Below are 19,617 nucleotides of genomic sequence, written 5' to 3'. Positions count from 1 at the left end.
CACCTCTACTAATTTCAGTATGACAAAACACCAGCAATTTTCTGTATTTTATTAACATCCCCTTGTTTACGGCAGGAAGGGATGATCAATAAGACCAGGGATGCATGTTACAGAAGGGCAGATTTTCTTGGAACCAGCTGTGTCAAGAATTTGTGTCTCCTGGCAGCGGAATATGATGTGAGCAAATTTTACAACAACATGATCCTCCCCAAGTCATTGGTTAGCACTGAAGATGTAAATCTTTAACAACAAAACAAATCTATAGTTTAATTTTTAAAAATGGCTCAGTAATTTCTAATATTTTCTAAACAGCTGGGCTCTGTAGTTTTTAACAAAAGATACTAAAATGGGAGTAAATAGTTCATCTGCGGATTAATACATATTTGGTGCTCTAGTGAGTATTTTATGTAATGTGGGATTGAGTCAGAATAAACTAAAGTATGTGTATTTATGGTCATGAAGGAAAATTTCCAACAAGTCCTCCAACCTGTACGACCATATAGGTTGTTTGTCCCTACCCTCTGAGGCGACTCATAGGAGCATCTCATTAAATGGTGCCCCTATGGCAGCAGGTGTACCAGACCTTCATTGTCATGGTTATGATAATAAACATGCGGTGAAGCTTATGGAACGGTCGTGATTTGGTTAGGTTTAGGCAATAAAACACATGGTTAGGTTTAGGGAAAGATTGTGGTTTGGGTTAAAATAAGAACTTCATTAAGGTTAGAGGACCATCGTCGTCATGATTACGATAGTAAACAAGCAGTTAAGGCTGTGGAAACGGGTCACAAGAAACAATGATTACTTTTAGTTTCAAACGGGAGATGAACAGAGGTCTCCCATGTCAACAGGAAAAAGTCCTGTGTTTTGCTGACCCATCCATCCACCCCAACCTCCTCCCTAAGCAGACTTTGTTGCTCTTTTTACAACATCACCTGACTGCCTCCTTTGCTCCAGTAATAGTTACTAACACCACAAGAGGTCGCCTAACAATAATACGCAACTGTGGGTCATAATGAGCTGCTTGCACAGATGACCCGTAGGGTCGTTTTTTTAAGGGAGGAAAGTCTCTACATTTCACCCAGTCCAACAGTGTGGTTCTCTGATGTGTTTTTAAGAGTGTTTGGACAACAATGGAGCTCTATGGCACAGAGTAATAAGATATATCAGGTTTTGGATACAATCACGAAAAACAGGTTCAGATCAGAGAATCCCTACTTGGTGCTTTGATCGCTTCATTGTTGGTCTATCCATGGAATTTACTGACAGTAAGAAAGATACTGTACAAAATACCGTGTCACCAGTTTGATCCTTTAAAGACAAAAATCATTTATGTGGCTCCAGGAGATTGTTGGCATACACCATCCTAACAATTTAGCTTACACTGTACTAAATAACAGAGACACTAACCCTATCCCATGAATGAGAGAGGAGAAACCACCAATACACTGTGGTGGTTATCCATTAGTGAATGGTCTGGTTTATAATGAATATGAACATGAGAGAGACTTTCTGTTTTGTAATCAGAAGCAACTTCATTTGCTCCAAAAAGAAAACATGGATACATCCGTAATTTAGTAATAATAATGATGTATTTAATAATATAATGTTCTAAACTCATCTGCATACAGTATATGTAAATAATAAATCAACAACTTTTTTAAGTAACTAATAGGCCACTCAGCTTTCTTCATCAGTCCAATATCTGTACCTGCTCATGCTATTCAGGGTCACAAGGGGCTGAAACCTATCCCAGCAAGCACTGGGCAGGGCACAGTGTACACCCTGGAAAGGTCACCAGTGTATCAGAGACACATAACAGCTGCACACACTGACACTCACATTCACACTTACAACCAATTAAGAGTGTCCAACTCTATGTCACTGACTTTGGACTGTCATAGGAGACCAGCAACAAGTTCTCCAAATTTATACAAAATGGATGTGTTTATGTAGTTTGTCCATGCCCTCTAGGGCAACACATTTGTTAAGGTTAGGGGACTCCCTGTCATCTTGGTCACAATAAACTTGTAGTTAAGGTAACGATCGTGGTCATGCTTTTAGAAAAAACAGATGGTTTCAAACAGGAAACCAACAGAGGTCCCCTTTGTTAAAGTCTGATGACCTTCTTGAGATATTCGTCCACCCTGACCTGCTCCCAATGTGGACTTTGACGGTCTGTAACAACATCACAGTAAATCACTTTTGGGCACTTGCTGGAATGACTGTTTCTGTTGTTGATAACAAACTCACTCAAAATAGTGCACGCTATGGAGTGCTAGCATGGAACCCATTTTTTCCCCAATTTGGTATATATTAGACAACAATACAAGGCACTAAGCATTTTCATGTTTTAGGTTTATTCTCACATACACCATAGGCTTTGTTGCAGTCCCTGACTTTCCATACAAACTCTTCCAAATGTCTAATTTAAAATGTTAAGCTAAAACTGTGGTTTGGTCAGTGGTGTTGCACTTATATGGTAACGTCTTTTCATCTCTGCTGTGACACTCTTTTTCTGTCCTTTTTTCTTTCTTTTTGTCTTGCTGTATCCTCTAAGTATCTGTTGCAGCAGTGGCCTATTTTCTCCACGGGGATCATTAAAGCTTCATCTCATTACCTCTACACCTACACTCACCTTCTTCTCTCCTCCTCCTCCCCATCTCATCTTTCTCCAAACTCTCCCTGAAGTTTTTCTCCCCAGAGGCCCTTCTTTTCTCCCCGCGTCTCCACTGTGGTGTAAGCATTTTGTCCTTGGTGCAGAGAAAGCAGCACAGACGGACGGAGGGAGAAGACTGCTGAGAGACTTATTACTGATGACACTATTTTGCAGACGTTTCCCCCCAAAAAACAGTTTATTTTCCACTTTTCATCTTCTCCCTCTGAACTCTGCTTTGTTTGTATGGTGAGTGCAGGGAATGAGATTTTAGAGGTTTAAAGTGGTAAACAGAGCCAACAAGTGCAAACAACAGTATCCAGCCCGAAGCACATACACACACAGCCACATCCATACATTTTAGCATATCTGGGGCAAAACCCTGTATCTTTAGGTGTGGTGATTTTCCCGTTTTCATCAAAGTTTAAAAAAAAAATAGAGCGGAACAAACCCACTGTTTGTGCAAAGACTGAAAATGGCCACTTTAGGACAAGGGCCCAGCATAATTTTCATTCCACTGACTTTCAGTTGAAAATATTTTGATCAGTGGTGGAAAGCAACACGGTACTGTACCAAGGCGCTGTTTTGATGTGCTTGTACTTATTTCCATTTTATGGTGCATCATCCTCCTACTTTACTACATTTTAGATGGAAATATCGTTCATTTATCTGACGGTTGTAGTTACTAATTACTTCACAGATCAAAATGTTACATAAAAAAACTAAACAAGCTTATAAATATACAATGCCTTGTTAAAGGAATAGCTTGACATTTTATATATATGTTTATATTTTATGGGAGCATATATCCCCAATAAAACAGTGAATTGTCATTTTTACACTTTAGTTTTCCATTTGTATGGAAAATATGAGAGTGGTGTCACCCCTCTCATGTAACTCTCAACCAGAAAGCAAATAAGCATCTTTCCGAAAATGTTTCTGTGACCCTTAAAAAACAGCGTGTAGCTGGGGCCTGTTGCCATTTTTCATATTTTCATGTCTATGAATTGTTATCTGTTCCACTGAAGCGACATTTTCCCCACTAAAATGTTCACGTGGTTTCATTTAAGTCACTTTTCAAAACCTACGGAGGTAAAATTATCCAGTATTATACAAAATAGCAAATAGCAAAAGAGCAAAGCAAGACTTTCTTTTTTCTTCTTTTCCTCCCATTAATCATCTCTGTTCCTCCCAGATTTCGTTTGTGTCCTGGTGGAAGAGCCTGACCCCTAGGTTTGGAACCAATGAAACTAAAATTTCTAACTGTTCAGAAAGTAGTTAAAGCCAGTCACAGGGGACGTTTTTCTATGCAACCAGTACTTTTACACCTGATACTTTAAGTATATGTTGCTGATTATATTTCTGCAGGGGTTTGAAAGCAGGGCCTTTACCTGTAATGGAGCGTGTTTTTATTTCTATATTGGCGCTTGTTACTTAAGTAAATGATCCGTGGACGATGGGGAAAATATCCAAACAGTGCTGTCATACTGAGGATATGACTGGATGCATTTGAAGCAGAGATGTTTATTATCAGCTATAAAACACATCAGTAATGAATCCCTGTGACTGACCTGGCAAAGTCTGAAAATGAACAAATAAAAAATGCACGAGCCACTGTTTTGTCAAGCAGTGATTTGTGTTACATTGTCTAGGTGATTTAGGATCATTCTAGAAAAAAAAGTTCAATATGACTAACAAATCAAGTCTTTGACATTTAGCACACATGAAAATATAAGTAAATAGACAAACTGACTCTACAGGCCGCAACTGGGTACCATGCAGCACAGGAGGGCCCCTCGGACCACCAGAAGACAGAGAGCTGGGATTGAAGACTTGATTTGTTTGGCGTACTAAACTGTTTCTAGCATTACCCCAGAGTAATAGGACTCTGGCACATGCTTGATACTTTTTTGATGAAACTGATACATGTCTCATGCATTTTTGATTTGTTGATTTTGCCAGATCAATGTTACAGGAGACAAAAGGAGACAACAGAGCACAGAATTCTAATATGTTACTGATGTATCAATGTCAAACTACATGGCAAGAATTTTATGATCATTTTTTCCTCCTACATAATTAACAAATCATCTAATTAGGAAATATGAAGTGTAGATATTTATTTATGCTTTTGGTGTACATGTGTTTTTGCAAATGCAAAGTGTGGATGGGCATGTGCCATTTATTGACTGATAAGCCAATCAGGTATTCATTCACCTGAAAGGCTTATCACCGAAACTGTAAGTGGCTGAACAAAATACACAGAAATCCAAAAATGGTCCATCCATTACATGCACATATGGATCTGCTGTTTCTGTAACCTACAAGTATGTTTACACTGGAGACGCAACAGCGCACATCATCATCACCGCCAGAGCATAAAAAAATTGTTATGGAAATGAGGAGAGGAACTGTGCACTGTGCAACTTTTTTATAATATCAGCACAAAATGCACTAGAGACAGCATTTTTTTCTACTAAATAAATAAATAAGTGAAATAAAAAATAAAAAAATGAATATACACACCCCAGTTTATCCCTTTCCAAAATCCAAAGATTAGGTCAGAGAGAGTGGGCAGTGGACTGTCTGCTCCTCTGCTGGAGTGGTGACTAGATGATTCGGTTTATGTTGGCCAGCGCACCCCAGCACAATCCCTCATATCTTATTTTAGCAGGTGCTCCCAGGCTGGGGCATGGGACCTTGCTTTGTGTATCCCTGCAAGGCATCGTGTTTGCTGCATGACAGAGGGTGGAAGATGCTCAGGGCCAGCGAAGCTTATCCTTTCCCAGGGGAGAGGAGTGAATAGCAGACCACACTGCTGCCTAGGCCTGCCTGGCTTCCCCAGGGAAAAGATCCAGAGGGGTATAGATGTAGTGGAGGAGAGGCTTGTGGAGCTATTTATAGAGCAGGTAAAGCGGAAAGGTGAGGGAAGAAAGAGAGGGGGGAGTGAGATAGAACAGGGGAGTTGAAAACAAGAAGAGGAGAGACAGAAGAGTCTAAAAGTAGACGACAGTGTGATATCGGAAGCCGACAGAGTCCACAGAGATCTGGGTTGACGTTGTCTGCAACACCTGCGGAACAGAAAAGAGCCCCTGACTTTTAGCACGGCCTGCTGGTGCAAACACTAACAAAGTATGCCTCAACTTATTGATCTAGTGCAGAGAGAGTTCACACAGAGGTTAGCTGTGCTGAACTGAGAGGGAGCGGAATACAGCAGAAAGAACAGCTGAAACAAGACCGCGGCGATATCCTATCAATACAGACTCAACTCGCAGCCCGGAGATTTTTGTGAGGTTTATATACCAGCCCAGTTCTCACTCTGCTTCCCCCTTTAATAAATAAAATTAATTTTATTCTTTATTTATTTTCCCACTCCCTGCTCCAGCCGCAGGCCACCACGCTGTCAGCTCGTTTTCAGCTCTTGAGCAGTATGTATGTCTCTATTTCACACTGATTAATCATTTTCATCATTTCAGTGAGCTGACATTTTACATAAAGAGCTCTTATCATCCCTGGCTTACCGTTAATGATGAATGGTGATAATTACTGTCAGTCAGTGTGTCTAACGTGCCATGGTCACATCACTATTTCTGCTCTGGAGTGTGTGGGCTTAAAGAGAGAGAAGAGTCGGCAATATCCAAAGCTGCATACCATAATAAAGTGGGCCACCTACTGTACTTCAACATACGTGGTCATGACTCCATTTCATGAAAAACCTCCAGTAACACATGACATATACGTGGTACACTAGTAAGGTTAGTTAAAGCAGTGGTTCCCAACCTCTGGACAGTGGACTAGCACTTGGCCATGAAACATTTGCTACTAGGCCACAAGAAAAAACCTAAATACATTTAGATGACTTTATATACACCATAATAGACTATTTCTGCAGTAATTACCTTGACTTAGCACAGTCTTTTTTGTCAAGCCCAGAACAAAAGAATACTGATTTTGAGCTACTTTAGGTCGTCCCTAGTCCGTCCTCACCGGTTGTAGACTGCTGGTACAAGCCTGCCATTTGCCACATGTCTCACGCAGCATTTTCCCTTTCCGCTACCCCTGCCTGTTCGCTATAGCAAACAACAACAACCTCCGAGCTAGCAACCTACATGTTGAAAATGAAAAGGTTTGACGAAGGGTTGGGCAATCACACAAGTCGACGTACGTCTTTTACTGTTTTTTGCGGCGTTTCCTATGCGGAAAGTAGCCATTTTAATCGCTATTCGTCACCTTCCCACATGCAAACACCAAAACAAGTTCCCCCTGGCAATATTTTGCAGAGGCACCATCGCTGCATCCCGGGCTTAGCACTGGCCAAGATGATTGTGATTTGTTTCGAGAAATATAAAGAAGCCGGAGCATTTTTTTCCCCTATAGCAGGATGATAATGGGTGCAGCCTGACCATTCTCCAGCACTGACACAGCACCGTGGAGAAACCCTAACTCTAACCCCGGCTATGCGAGACTAGGTCCTCTGTAACTGAGTTTATCTGTCCATCATCACCAACGTAGCCACTGGATGCAGTGCACCTATTACATCCTACATATCACTTTTTTGGACCAGGATTACTTAGGTTTTAGTTAACTCCAGTTATCCCCAGGGGACAACAGATGATGATTGTGATTAATGAATACGTTCTCTCACCACTAACAGCCTTGATGCACTCACATGCACGTGTATGACCCTTTTCCCACATGTCCCTGTCTGTGCGTGTGTGAGCGTAGCTCAGTCGGGGTAAAATCCTGATGCTGTGCACCCGAATGAGCGCCGTCACGCAGCCACCAGCTGTCCATGCAGTGACATCGCAACACAACGCACTGACTCTCACTCTTATTAGTAACAACTAATATAGTCTGAAGATAGAAACATCAGCAAGAAGAAGCGAGGCGTATGACTCAGTATCAAAGCGTAAACTCTAACACTTAACGCGATGACATGCTGCTGTATTCATTTGTTTTCCCCACAGAATGATGTGTCAGAGTGTGGAAAGTTGCACTGTTGGGCTAACTCGAGCTTTTCCTCTTCTGTCATCACAACCGAAAAGAGTCACCAGCACTATCTCAGCTCCGAAGCCTCTCGGGGATACATAAGCTTTGTTGTTAATCTAGTTCACATGTGAGTAGATGAATGAATTTAGCTTCATGCATTTAAAAGGGAACAGAGATCAGAGAGAAGAGTAAAGGAGGTTTTGGATTCCCTGCTTAGGCTCTGTTTGTAGGTTAGCTACTGAATCGTTCCATTAAACATCACTGGAACAGATGTCTGTAAGATCTTTATCTTGTCTCTAAGATTCCAGTCGTCTTACTCTTTCTGGGCTTGACTATTGCAGTTTGGATGATTGATGATGATTTTCTGGCAACCTTCCAGAATCAACCATGATATTGTTTATCCTCAAATTTGCTCCCTGCAGTTTTGCAGGACCTCACATATGCAAGGCTGCCCTGATTTGTCATGTTAGCCATTCACAAAGTGATAAAACACAGAGCAAAAGAGAATAGATAAAAGAAAATTATACACATTTTTGCAATTAGTAATAAATCAAATAAATGACTCACAGCTGGCACAGCTTGGCAGTCTTGTCAACTTTTTTCTAACCTTTGTGAGGTATTTTGACTGACATCATGTGACAAAAGGATCTAGAAATGCTCTTTGTGTCCTGGCCTGTGCACTGAATGTCTTGACGTAATGATGAACTCGCTGTAAAATGGTGATAGTACACTCTAAAATCAGTGGTTAAGGACAGGCACAGGTCCTTTTCAGGCTTCATTTACCACACAAACAGTCCTGTCCTCCAAACAAGGAGAGGGTCTTACTAAAACTACCTTTTTTTACGCTAAAAGCTGTGGTTACTTCAGCAGGAGGTAACTCAAAGGCTAGGCGCTGATGCAAGACAATGAAATAGGCTTTTCCAAATCTTTTTCCAAAATACCTTTCATTTTATTTATTCTCTTTCTCCTCTTCTCCTCCGTTTCTCCTTTTCCCCATCTGTGTACATAAGTAAGACATTACAAACGCTTCCTTTCCCTTTAGACTAATGCTTCACATATACCAGGCATTAATATCATCGCCACAGAGATAACGCGGTAAGGTGGAGTGTGCGTGTGAGCAAGCATATGTATACATATACGTGTACATATGTTTGGATTGTGTGTGCATGTGTGTCTGGATTTTCATCAGATGAGAGATGAGTTATCTACTTCACACCCCCTCCCTCGCAACATATTAATTACATCAGGCCCGTGATATATGGACAGATTACTGGGTGTAAAACGCATTATTTCCATATGGAAACCGGCTCTGGGAGAGATCCATCAGCTCGCATCCCGGTTGGTTTGGGGCTCACTAAATCATGCGTGAGCATCCAGCTTACCTGCCACAATCAGAGAGGGAATCTAAACTCCTACAACCGTATGAATTCGAGACTGTCCTCACGAGAAGAATGACAGCATCGGTTTTTCAAAATGCCTAACACAGCCAACGTGTAAGTATACCTGGCACGGACCTCTTTTGAGTGTACTCTCCGAGCAGAAGGAAAACCTCTTAAGTTCTTAGTGAGGAGTTTGTTGGGCCGACAAAGCAAATGACTGAGTAGCAGGGGCGGGGCAAAGAATTTACAAAGAGTTTACTTCTTTCTAGTGTGCTAGCATTAACAGGAGTCGTGCTCAGATTTGTATTTTTCTGCAGTTTAGGCTGATTTCTCAGTAGTTTCAAGTCACTTCCTCTTTCATCAGTAGCAGCGACTGTTAAATGTGCACCCTGAAGCTCACAGGTATTACAAGTAAACCAACAGGAATCATAATTTGTCGGGCTTTTCTTTTATATAACCGATTTGTAATACTGATATCACAATACTAATATTTGACGGCACAGACTGTTTACTTCAAATTGTACCTATAAAACTATTGAGATGTTTTACATTAATTTAGTGTGACCATCCCACAAGTAGCGAAGAACCATAAAGTCAGTTATTCTTAAAAATGACAGTCTGGCTTTAAAGTTATCTCTCAGCCAAAGTATGGTAATATTACCTAAATTAAGCTCCCAAGAGTCTTGTGGGCAGAAATAATAGTGATGAATTTTAGTATTTATACATAAAAAAAAATATCAAAGAACTTCAAGCATAAACACAGCTGGGTATTCCACTAAAATTCACAATGTAGACACCCAAAAAAATGTGTTTTTGCTCAAATTCTTCAAACACGCAAGAAATGGTTACATACTAGAAACAGGGGCTCCCGGGCTTAGTCTGTGGTGATCAAGGCCACCCCTTGGCTCCGCCACTGCTTAGAGATCAAAAGATCACTGTTCAATCACAATCTCCTATCAACAGTAAAGTTTGTTTCATTGAACCATGACCACCATTTTCCCGAGCCTCAACCAAGTACTTTTAATTGCTTAAACTTAACCAAACCTCAGCAACAGAGGTGGCAGATCAGAGAACAATCTAATCATTCTCAGAACAGTCTTTCGCATTTTGGAACGCACTGACAAACAACGTCGTCCTGCCGATAGGGGCGTCAGGAGAAAAATCTCGTATGAGTCATTCTGGAAGGCAATGACAAGCAACCTATTTCATCATTCAGTTTAGAGGACTTGATGAATTCACACACTATGCTCTCAGCTCGTTGCTTATTGAGCTGCTGTGACTCGGAGGAAACACTCTTCACAAAGTGAGCTGAGCACAAACTTTGAGTTTGACCTTATTAGTCGGACGCCTCTTAGTTGCTGCAGCAATTGGAACAGGTTGGCAGGTTTGCCAGTGTTTATCAGAGCATATTAGACCTTCGCTGGGCTTCTATTAAACTTAATGAACATTTAAATCCTTTAATGGATTGAAGGGAATTGAGAGCGGCAAATTATCAGCTAGACGCTCTCTTGATAAAGACACCCACCGATGGAACTTGAAGAGACGCATTTCAGACAGCAGCCTCCCCCTCTTTCCCTCTCTTCATCTCACTGTTCTCTTGCCATGACCATCTCACACTCCCCCTGTTTCTCTCCTTTGCTCCTTCTCTCTCTCTCTTTTTCTGTGTATCCCTCTATCACACAGCCTCTCTTTTGTTTCTAACACACGCTGTGCTCCTCTGTCTGTCTCTAACAGAGAAGAGGAGGCTGTTGCTGCAGAGCCAGATCTCCGTCATTCATCAGTCCCCATGAAGGGAACATCATAGAGATCTCTCTCCAGGAGGGATGGGCTAACACAACCACAACACCAGCCCATTACAGAGCTGTCAAGTGTCGCCTACAACCATCTCTCCCTGTGTCTCACTCTTTCGCTTTATCCTCAGCCATTTCAGTGAGGGATCTTCTAACCCACATTCTAGCAGTGATGATATATTCTAGCACACATTCTAGCAGTGATGATACCAATGATACAGCTGAAATCATGGAGCATGGCAGAGCCGGCCCAGGGGCTGCTGAACTCTGGCCAGCCCAGCATCAGGTCCTGCTAAAGGGCTCAAGAGAGGCCCGTGCTTTGTGTGGCCTTGCTTGCTTCTGGCCGCAGCTCAGGAGGACCGGCAGACCCAGCTGTATCGATCTGGTAGCTCCTGTATTCCTGCCGACAGCTGGCTAACAAGGCTGATGTCTCAATAAAGACCGGTGCCTTAGGGAGAAAAGGGGCAGCAGCCGGTCAGCCAACAGCAACCTGTTTTAAGACAAACCAGCTGACAGAGGTAGAGGAAGGTGCACGCCCCCCTCTCTGCTTTTTTAATGCACTCCCACAACGCTGCATATCTAGGCTTTCCCCCTTCAGGGCAACACAAGAAAGTTTTACTACTGAGCAGAAAGTTAGAATGGGTCATGAGGCAAGGAAGAATACAATTTGAATGATTATTGACATGACTGATGTGAACTATTGCTTTTAAAGTGATACAGAGAAGTAGGTTGCAGTCATTTGCTGTTAATACAATTATTATAACTCAAATTCAAAAGATCATCTCGCAGTTTCAAGGTAAAATCTTGAGTAACTAAAATCAGAGCTGTGCTAGCACAAAGCACAACCCTTTTCCTAGTCCTTTCCTAGATCCTACCATAACTCCTAAAGCTCTCCTATCTATTAGTGACCAGGAACTGACAGCTGTAAGTGATTGAGCAAAACAAACAAAAGAGGCAAGTTTGCGTGTGAAAGAAACACACTGACAGACTGATTGATGGGGCGGGTGATCTATTTTTGATGCGCGAGGCGTCAGGATATAGTTTGGCCGCTCTGTGTGGTGGGGAGGTGGAAACAAGCAGCTCTGTGAGTCAATAAAAGGCGTTAGGAGCTGAAATATCAGACTCCACGAAGGGAAACATCTTTCCTTGCCAGCAAACCTGCTAAAGTGTGCTTGACCAACACATACTGCAGCAACTTCAGTGCTTAGTACAGTAGCTTAAATGTTTTATTTCTCGGTAATCTGTTGCAGAGAGATTTCCCCTCCATTAATTATGAAAAAAATCTCATGCATTTTTCTCTCATGTGATGTTACCAAACATGCAACAGGTACTCTATTGACTGAGGAGAGATCAATACAAACTGCAGCATCTGAGTCGACTGTAGCAGTGATCAAAAATCAAAAGCCTCACTGTCTGTTTTTTTTTTTTCACAGAAAAAACTTTGTCTTTGCCTTTCATTGCACAAAGAGAAAAAAAATGCAGCTCCCAGCAGCCTGCCTTTTTTCAATTTCTCCCTCTTCATTTCCTGTTTTCCCTGTGATTTTGTAGCTTCAAAATTACATGTTTAAATCTTAAAATAATGCCAAAAAAAAAAAAAATCTTTACTGTTATTCATTGTTCCTTGCTTCTGTCTCTATTTCTCCCGTGTGTCCTCCTACAGCAGAGGTATGTTGTAATAATCATCCAGCTACAGTTTGCTCATTAGCAGCGAGTCCTGCTCTCTGCATGGGTCTTTTCATGTTCTTCAGCACTAACAACAACCTGGAGGAACGCTCTCTATCCTCGCCGGAAATGTGACGGTGTGAAACGGTTGTGCCGAAGTTGAATCGGGGACCCCGCCTGCACACAGGAGGAGCTGGTCAGAGAAACCACCAGCTCCATACAGGCAAATGATTCAGTGCACACACACACACGCACACGCGCAACAAATGCGGGAGATGCTGGAAATACAGCAAGATTGGTCTTCATTTGTTACTCCCTGTTCGCTATTTTGTGCCAATAATTTAATGTGGCCCCCAAGGTAACAGAGATTCAGTGTTCTCTCCAAAAATTTTTTCCTTGAAAACATAATTTCTGCACTAAATACCTCCTGTTTGAAGGACTCTTAGTGCTGTAGTGATGTTTACAGTTTATAGCTTCCCCACACTTCGCAAGAGGAAAGTTTCTCTTCTAGTATGAGTGTGTAATGTGTATTGATTCTTTGTCTTTGTCAGTGCGGAAGTGAAGAAGTGTCTGAAGCGACATGTAAAATGTGAGCTTCTCAATTTTGCCATTGTACTGCAGGAAAATACTACTTCTATGGAGACCCGACATGTTCGAAAATAAATAAAGAAAAACACTATAACAATCATATTTATAAATAAAGATAATGAACATAACCATAACTTTGTCAAATACACGGCAGCAGTTTTTGACTCAAAATGTCTTTTCCCCAGTTGTGTGACTGGCTGTTGCTGAATGAGCAAACAGCCAATCACATAACTGGCTTACCCTGTTTGTCTTCACTGGCAGACAAAGACCTTGTGAATAATAATGGACTGTCATTTTATGTACAGTAACATTTCATCATAAGCCGAGTGATGAGTGATAATGTGTAGGAATATTTCACAATGTTTTGGTTTCATATACATACATATACACATATATAAATATATATATATGTATATGTATATGATTTGTATTTACTCATATAATTAGTTTTGCAAATATCTTTTTTATTCATAGAGTTTTTAACACTTTGGGCCTCCATTTAGCCAAAAAATTGTAAAAATAAATAAATTAATAATAATAATAATAATAATAATAATAGTAATAATAAATTCTCATATTGGCATGCATATATCTCACATATTGATGAATAAATAGGATGCTAAAATATGCTGGTGATCGTGCTATGCGGTGAAACCTCCCACATTAGCTTTTTGAAGAATCATCTAATCAGAAATCATATTTTTGTAATTGTTTGTAATTATTTTTAAGCATTTTGCTGAAAGCATTTTTCAATCGTTTACAGTAAAAAGTAAAACTGTGGAGATAGATTGACAATTGATAGTATCATCGCTGTCCAATGAAAACCATGTATCTCCAAAATCTATGATTTTTTAAATTTTTTTTAGATAAACTGAAGGATTATTTTTGTTCCTTTATAGGAAATTGTCATAGCACTAAACAAACTATTTCAAAACTCATTGGGTTATTTAAAAAATGCTTTCTTACAAAGCCAAAAAAAGACCTGTTTTTTATTAACTCGTGACAAATTTTGGACATACATGGTTTTCACAGGTCAGCAAAGGGATGCATCTTAAAGCGCTTTATTTCACGGTACTTTGTACATCATGAAAGAATCGATTTTGCAATTAAATAATCTTAACTTTACCCCTGATACTGCAGCACTCCCGTGATTTCTGCTACAATTTTGCATAAAGAAAATAAAGCTTTAAACCAGCTGATAAGGTGCTAAACTCCATCTCTGCAAATGAAATATGTGGGAATGCTGAGCTGAGGAGGCTTTACCTTCCTCCTCTACATCCCTGCTGGTCTGTTACTGATTCCAGCGCTTTCTCTTTTTTCTGTTCCTGGATAGAAAAAATGCAGCAATCCGATTCTATAATAATTACTGGTATCTCTCAGGACCCACTGCAAGATTCAATATTTCACATCTCCTATTGAAGAAATACAAAAACGTGTTATGAGACGTCAACATATTAAGACTAGCTTTCCCTTCGTCTCTTTGTTCCTCTAGCTCTGACCCTCCTTATCATATGCACACACACATAAATGTACACACCCACACAGACACAGACACAAACAGCGCTCCAACACAAATAAATAAATTACAGGGTTTGAAGGACACATAAGTTATGATGTGAAAAGGATCGAAGATTATTAGAAGCTTATATATGATTCAAGACCTCACTGTTGTCAGTGAGTAGTGGTAGTGGAGTGTATAGTCACACATGATGAATACGACTGCAAATATGAACGATGAAGAAAAACAAAATGGCTGGCCATGGCTCCTGCTCATACATCATATATACGTGCAAAAACCGGTCACAGTGTCTGTCCTGTGTGTGTGTTCGTGAGCGTTGCGTGTGTGTAGCAGCGTGCGTGTTGTCAAAACGGAGCTCTGAATGGTTTCTGTGAACAGTTACCTGTTCTTCTCCCAATTTAATTTCCAGTTCCTCATTTATTCCAAAGGTTATCTCATCCATGTACATGTAATATTCGTGATTGCCCTCGAGACGGACTGCGGCCAAACCAAAGCAAAGAAGAGAAATTAAATTTTTGGTACTATCATTTTTGAACGCCATCAGATATCTTTTAGACATCAACTATTTTCTTGGACTTAATCAACAGTGTTGCCCCTAATCACTTCCAAACTAGACTGAAGACAGTGGTAAGGGCTTTGCAGGATCTTGAAAAATGATTGGTTTTTCTTCTTTGTTTATTTCGATGAATTAATGTGCGGGATAAGAGTAAAATCTAATTTTGGGGAACATTAGATTCACAACTCTCTGACTGACTTTTTTCATAGAGCGAGAAGGTCTTTATGGGATGAGCTGGTGTGAATAAAAACCAACTGATTCCTTCACATTAACTGAACTGCTGAAACCCGCTATATTATTATTATTATATTATTCTTCAAGCTACACAGTTTTCAGTTGACAGAACAAAGAAGTATACCCAGGGGAGGCCTGGAAACCATTTAACATTTCTACTCACAACTTTCCAGCACTGTGTTTGACATCTGCTGTTGTATTTTTCAAGCATATATGACCATATAAATGGGTTCCAAAAAGCCATCTGTGAAAATATTATATTTTTGCAAATTATTATGTTTTTCATATTAATTATTTTGTTATTAATAGGAGAAATAACATTTTAAAAGGAATTTGTTAAGGTGAGACATGTCTAATTGCTGTTTCAATGGGATTTCCAACCCCGAAAACACTCATTTTCCGTCATCTGAGGAAACAATTTTGGGCCAAAAATTACCACATTCAGAAACACTAAGAGGAACGTTGCAACCTAATGGTTAAGGCGCTTAAGATATGACCGCAATGTCCCTGGTTTAATTCCAGCCGGGGAGCTTTGTTGCATGTCACATCCCTCTCTCTCTCTCCCCACAGTTGCCTGTTTACATCCGCACTGTCAACAATTCAAATGAAGGCAAAAATGTGGATAAGTGGATCCTTTAGGTTTAAAAATCTGCCTCTCAATCTTGAAAAAAAATGACATTGATATCGGTTTTGCAGATACTTTGTTGTAGCGATCTGGTCTTAGTAGCAGTCTGTCTGTTAATCATAAGTTTCAAGCGACTGATTCCTCCTGCACTTGTACTCTGCGGAAACACATTCATACCGGCAGACAAATGATGGACGGTAAAACAGACTCGTGAAAAATGAGACTTTTCAAAAGGAACTCTTGTTTTCCGACTTAATGTTACACCTGGATTCAGACTGTCAGGTTTGCTTATTTAACGTGGACTGGGACAAAGGACCATAAACCAATTTCTTAAATTCAGTGAGCAGGGAGTAGGTGACGGGACAAAAATGAAGTGTGTCTATCGCCTTATTTATCTAATCACACCGAAGCGCTCATCGGCAAAGAGCAACAATCATCGCGGGAGGAGTTGACTGAATTTGAATAGCAAAGACACAAGAGAGGGGAAGATGAGGACAGTCCACATGGAAGTCAGTGAGTCAAATTATGGTCCAATCAGGAGCAGTGGGGAGGACAACGGAATAAAATCTGACATGTAAATAACACAGGCCTTTAATGGTGGGTTATAAATGCGATGGTCACTGAGGCAACACACACGAGGGCAGCTCGACTGGACAGACCGTCCGTCTGTCTGTTAGTCTGTCTGCATGTGGGTCCATGCCTCCTGCTCCGTCTGACTCTCCCATCCCGACTTTACAGAGTGTAATACAGGATAAGTGGCTGCCCTCACCTCACCGACGCTGAGGTGATCCCACCTGAGCCAAAGTACTGATCTCTCTCTCTTTTTTTCCACTATCTTCTCCTCTTCGGCTGCTGCTTTTTTCCCTGCGGTGGTAAGCTGAGTGTCGCCGTCAGGGCCGAAGAAGGCCTTTACAGTCGAATTGCTGCTGTCACTCAGCCTCCTGAGACCAGACCTATGTCAAGACCAGATCTATGTGTGTGTGTGTGTGTGTGTGTGTGTGTGTGTGTGTCACACACACGAGCAGACATACACACACACAGAAAGGCGCCGGGGGACTTTGTGGTGTGTTTGTGTGTGTGTGGCATTAGTTGAACAAGTGACAACAACAGTTTTCCGTCTCGTGGTGGAAAGATGAAGGACAGGAGGATGGAAGTAAACAAACCCAGGCTGGGCTTAAGGGAGCAAAAGTGTGCAGTGTGTGCACATATGTAGAGACACACACTCACACACACACACGTGCATCGTTTAAGGAGCTCAAAAGGAAATACACAAGTGAAATTCATAAAGACGTTCACCTCACACACACACTTTCACATCACTGCCTTAACCCCACAGCAGACACATGCGCTGTTACTGCAGCTGACACGCAAATATGAGCAATGTCAAGACAAGTTCACACACACACACACACACACACACACACACACACACACACACACACACACACACACACACACTCACACAGACATCACACACACACACACACACACACACACAGATTTCCTTGAGTTACTGTGCGGAGCAAACTTTGATCTGATGCTCTGGTCTTGACACACAAACACACTGTCTGTGAGTGTGTGTGTGTTCACATTTGTTTTAATGTGTGTGTTTTCCAGGAGTTCCACATGTATGAAGTTAATCTCCTCTGTCAGAGAAGATGTATTATTTAACTCTATCTATTCAAATGAGCACACACACACACACACACACACACACACACACACACACACTCTCTTACCTTCGTTGCTGTTAGTTCCCGCCGTGCCCACAGCCTGGAGTGATATAGTCCATAGCAGCATCGCAGCCAGCCCCGGATCTGAAGCCATGGTGTTCTCCCGGTACACCCCGCCAGTCTCCCTCTGCCTCTCTCTCTCCCTCTCTCCTCTCTTACTCCCTCGCCCTCACTCACCCTCTCTGCCACTCGCTGCCTCTCTCACCTCTCCTTCTTCTTCTGTGTCCCAGGGTTGAAGCGAGAGCGAGAGCCGGCGCTGGGGAGAGAGAGAGAGAGAGAGAGAGAGAGAGAGAGAGAGTGTGTGTGTGTGTGTGTGTGTGTGTGTGTGTGTGTGTGTGTGTGTGTGTGTGTGTGTGTGTGTGTGTGTGAGGAATGTGTGTGACTGTGAGGGCTGCAAGCTCATTGGGTTGGTGTTAGAGCCTGCCTCTGTGGCTTGCTTCAGTCTGCCGGCTCCCTCACACACACACACAAATACATACATTCACTTTCGGCAGGCAGCCGGAGGGGGGGGGGGACGAGCGCGTCTGTCAAAGTCCCAACAGCCAATAAGAGTGCGGGATCGTCCGGCGCTGCACACCAAACGCTCCCTCCGTTGCCACACCCTCTCGTCCTACCTGCCTGGCCAACTCTCACTTTCTCTTTATCTCTCCGGGTCATGAGCAGCCCCCCCCTCCCCTTCTGTAATTTACCCTCATTTGTCATTGCCCCCCCCCCCAGTGGCAAGTATCGGAGTGATGGGATGAACTGGAAACAGCAGCATCTCTGCAAGGCTCAAGTACAGTGATCAGTCATCGATCTACCGTATTGGTATTCATAAAGCTATTATCTACAGTAAGTCCAGGTGCAGCAGAGTGTGACCTCAAATGAGTGTGTATGTGTGTGTGTGTGTGTGTGTGTGTGTGTGCTCATCCGTTTGTCGGTTATTCAAGGACTGTGATCATGTATTGATTTGTGTGATGGTGGTGTGATGTGCCAGATCACAATACCTTTCCTAATCAATTGGTTTTTCAGTCCAGTCACACTCCAACACAATACACGCACAACTTCCTTCACACACCACTGCAGTGACCTGAGCTGTTGAGGTAAAATCATTACACACACACACACACACACACACACACTGTGGTCCACAAACCTGATAGGAAATGAGATTTTTAGTCCTGTGTCATCCCGTCCAAAACTGTGAGGTAAGATTCAGGTTAACTGCTTCTAAACTGATGTAAAACAAATAATATACAGTTGACGAATCAGTCGCTCCAGAAACTCAAAGAGTGGCTACCGAGATTGTTTCCTCAGACGTTGTTTACATCTTCAACAATGAACTTATAAGTTCAACAATAATACACAGTTATAGTGGTCACCATGGCAATTAACATCAGATGCATTCTGTATTTATTAGTAATAAATGCTATTACTATTTCTACTACCTCTACTGCTGTTACTATTACTACTACTACTACTACAGCTAGTAATAATAATTGTGTTCTAGTACCTGGTTTATATTACTGCAACTACTGCCATTACAATACTACTAATAATGCTGATAATCATGATGTATACATTTTTTTTACTAACTTACTACTTCTAATACTACTCATAATAATATTAATAATGATATTTAAATACTACTCCTAATACTACCACTTCTACTACTTCTACAAGTACTAATATTATAATAATATTAATCATTTATACTGTGTTAATTTTTTTTCAGGTACTACTACCGCTGTTACTATTATTAAATCAAGTGTTATTAATTGTATACACTAATAGTAATAATAGAATAATTTGTACTTTGTGCTGCTTGTACAACTTCCACTACAAATACTACTATTATTATTGCGGCTGCTGTTACTACTACTACTAATAATAATAACAATAATAAT

General features: G+C 41.2%; 1 protein-coding gene across 1 annotated transcript in view; it reads right to left on the bottom strand.

Annotated features, from left to right (window-relative positions):
* epha8 (eph receptor A8) overlaps positions 1 to 17,912 on the bottom strand; it is a 117,774-nt gene extending 99,862 nt beyond the window's left edge. Inside the window, exon 1 of the mRNA XM_040159805.1 lies at positions 17,738 to 17,912. Within this exon, the coding sequence (XP_040015739.1) occupies positions 17,738 to 17,825 (88 nt within the window). The 5' untranslated portion in view covers positions 17,826 to 17,912. The remainder of the gene's footprint in view (positions 1 to 17,737) is intronic.
* Between the last annotated feature and the right edge of the window lie 1,705 nt (positions 17,913 to 19,617).

Source organism: Xiphias gladius, chromosome 21 (assembly GCF_016859285.1).
Source record: "Xiphias gladius isolate SHS-SW01 ecotype Sanya breed wild chromosome 21, ASM1685928v1, whole genome shotgun sequence".
NCBI classification, from domain to species: domain Eukaryota; kingdom Metazoa; phylum Chordata; class Actinopteri; order Istiophoriformes; family Xiphiidae; genus Xiphias; species Xiphias gladius.
Note: the sequence above shows the minus strand (reverse complement) of the source record. Positions and strands in the feature narration are given on the sequence as shown.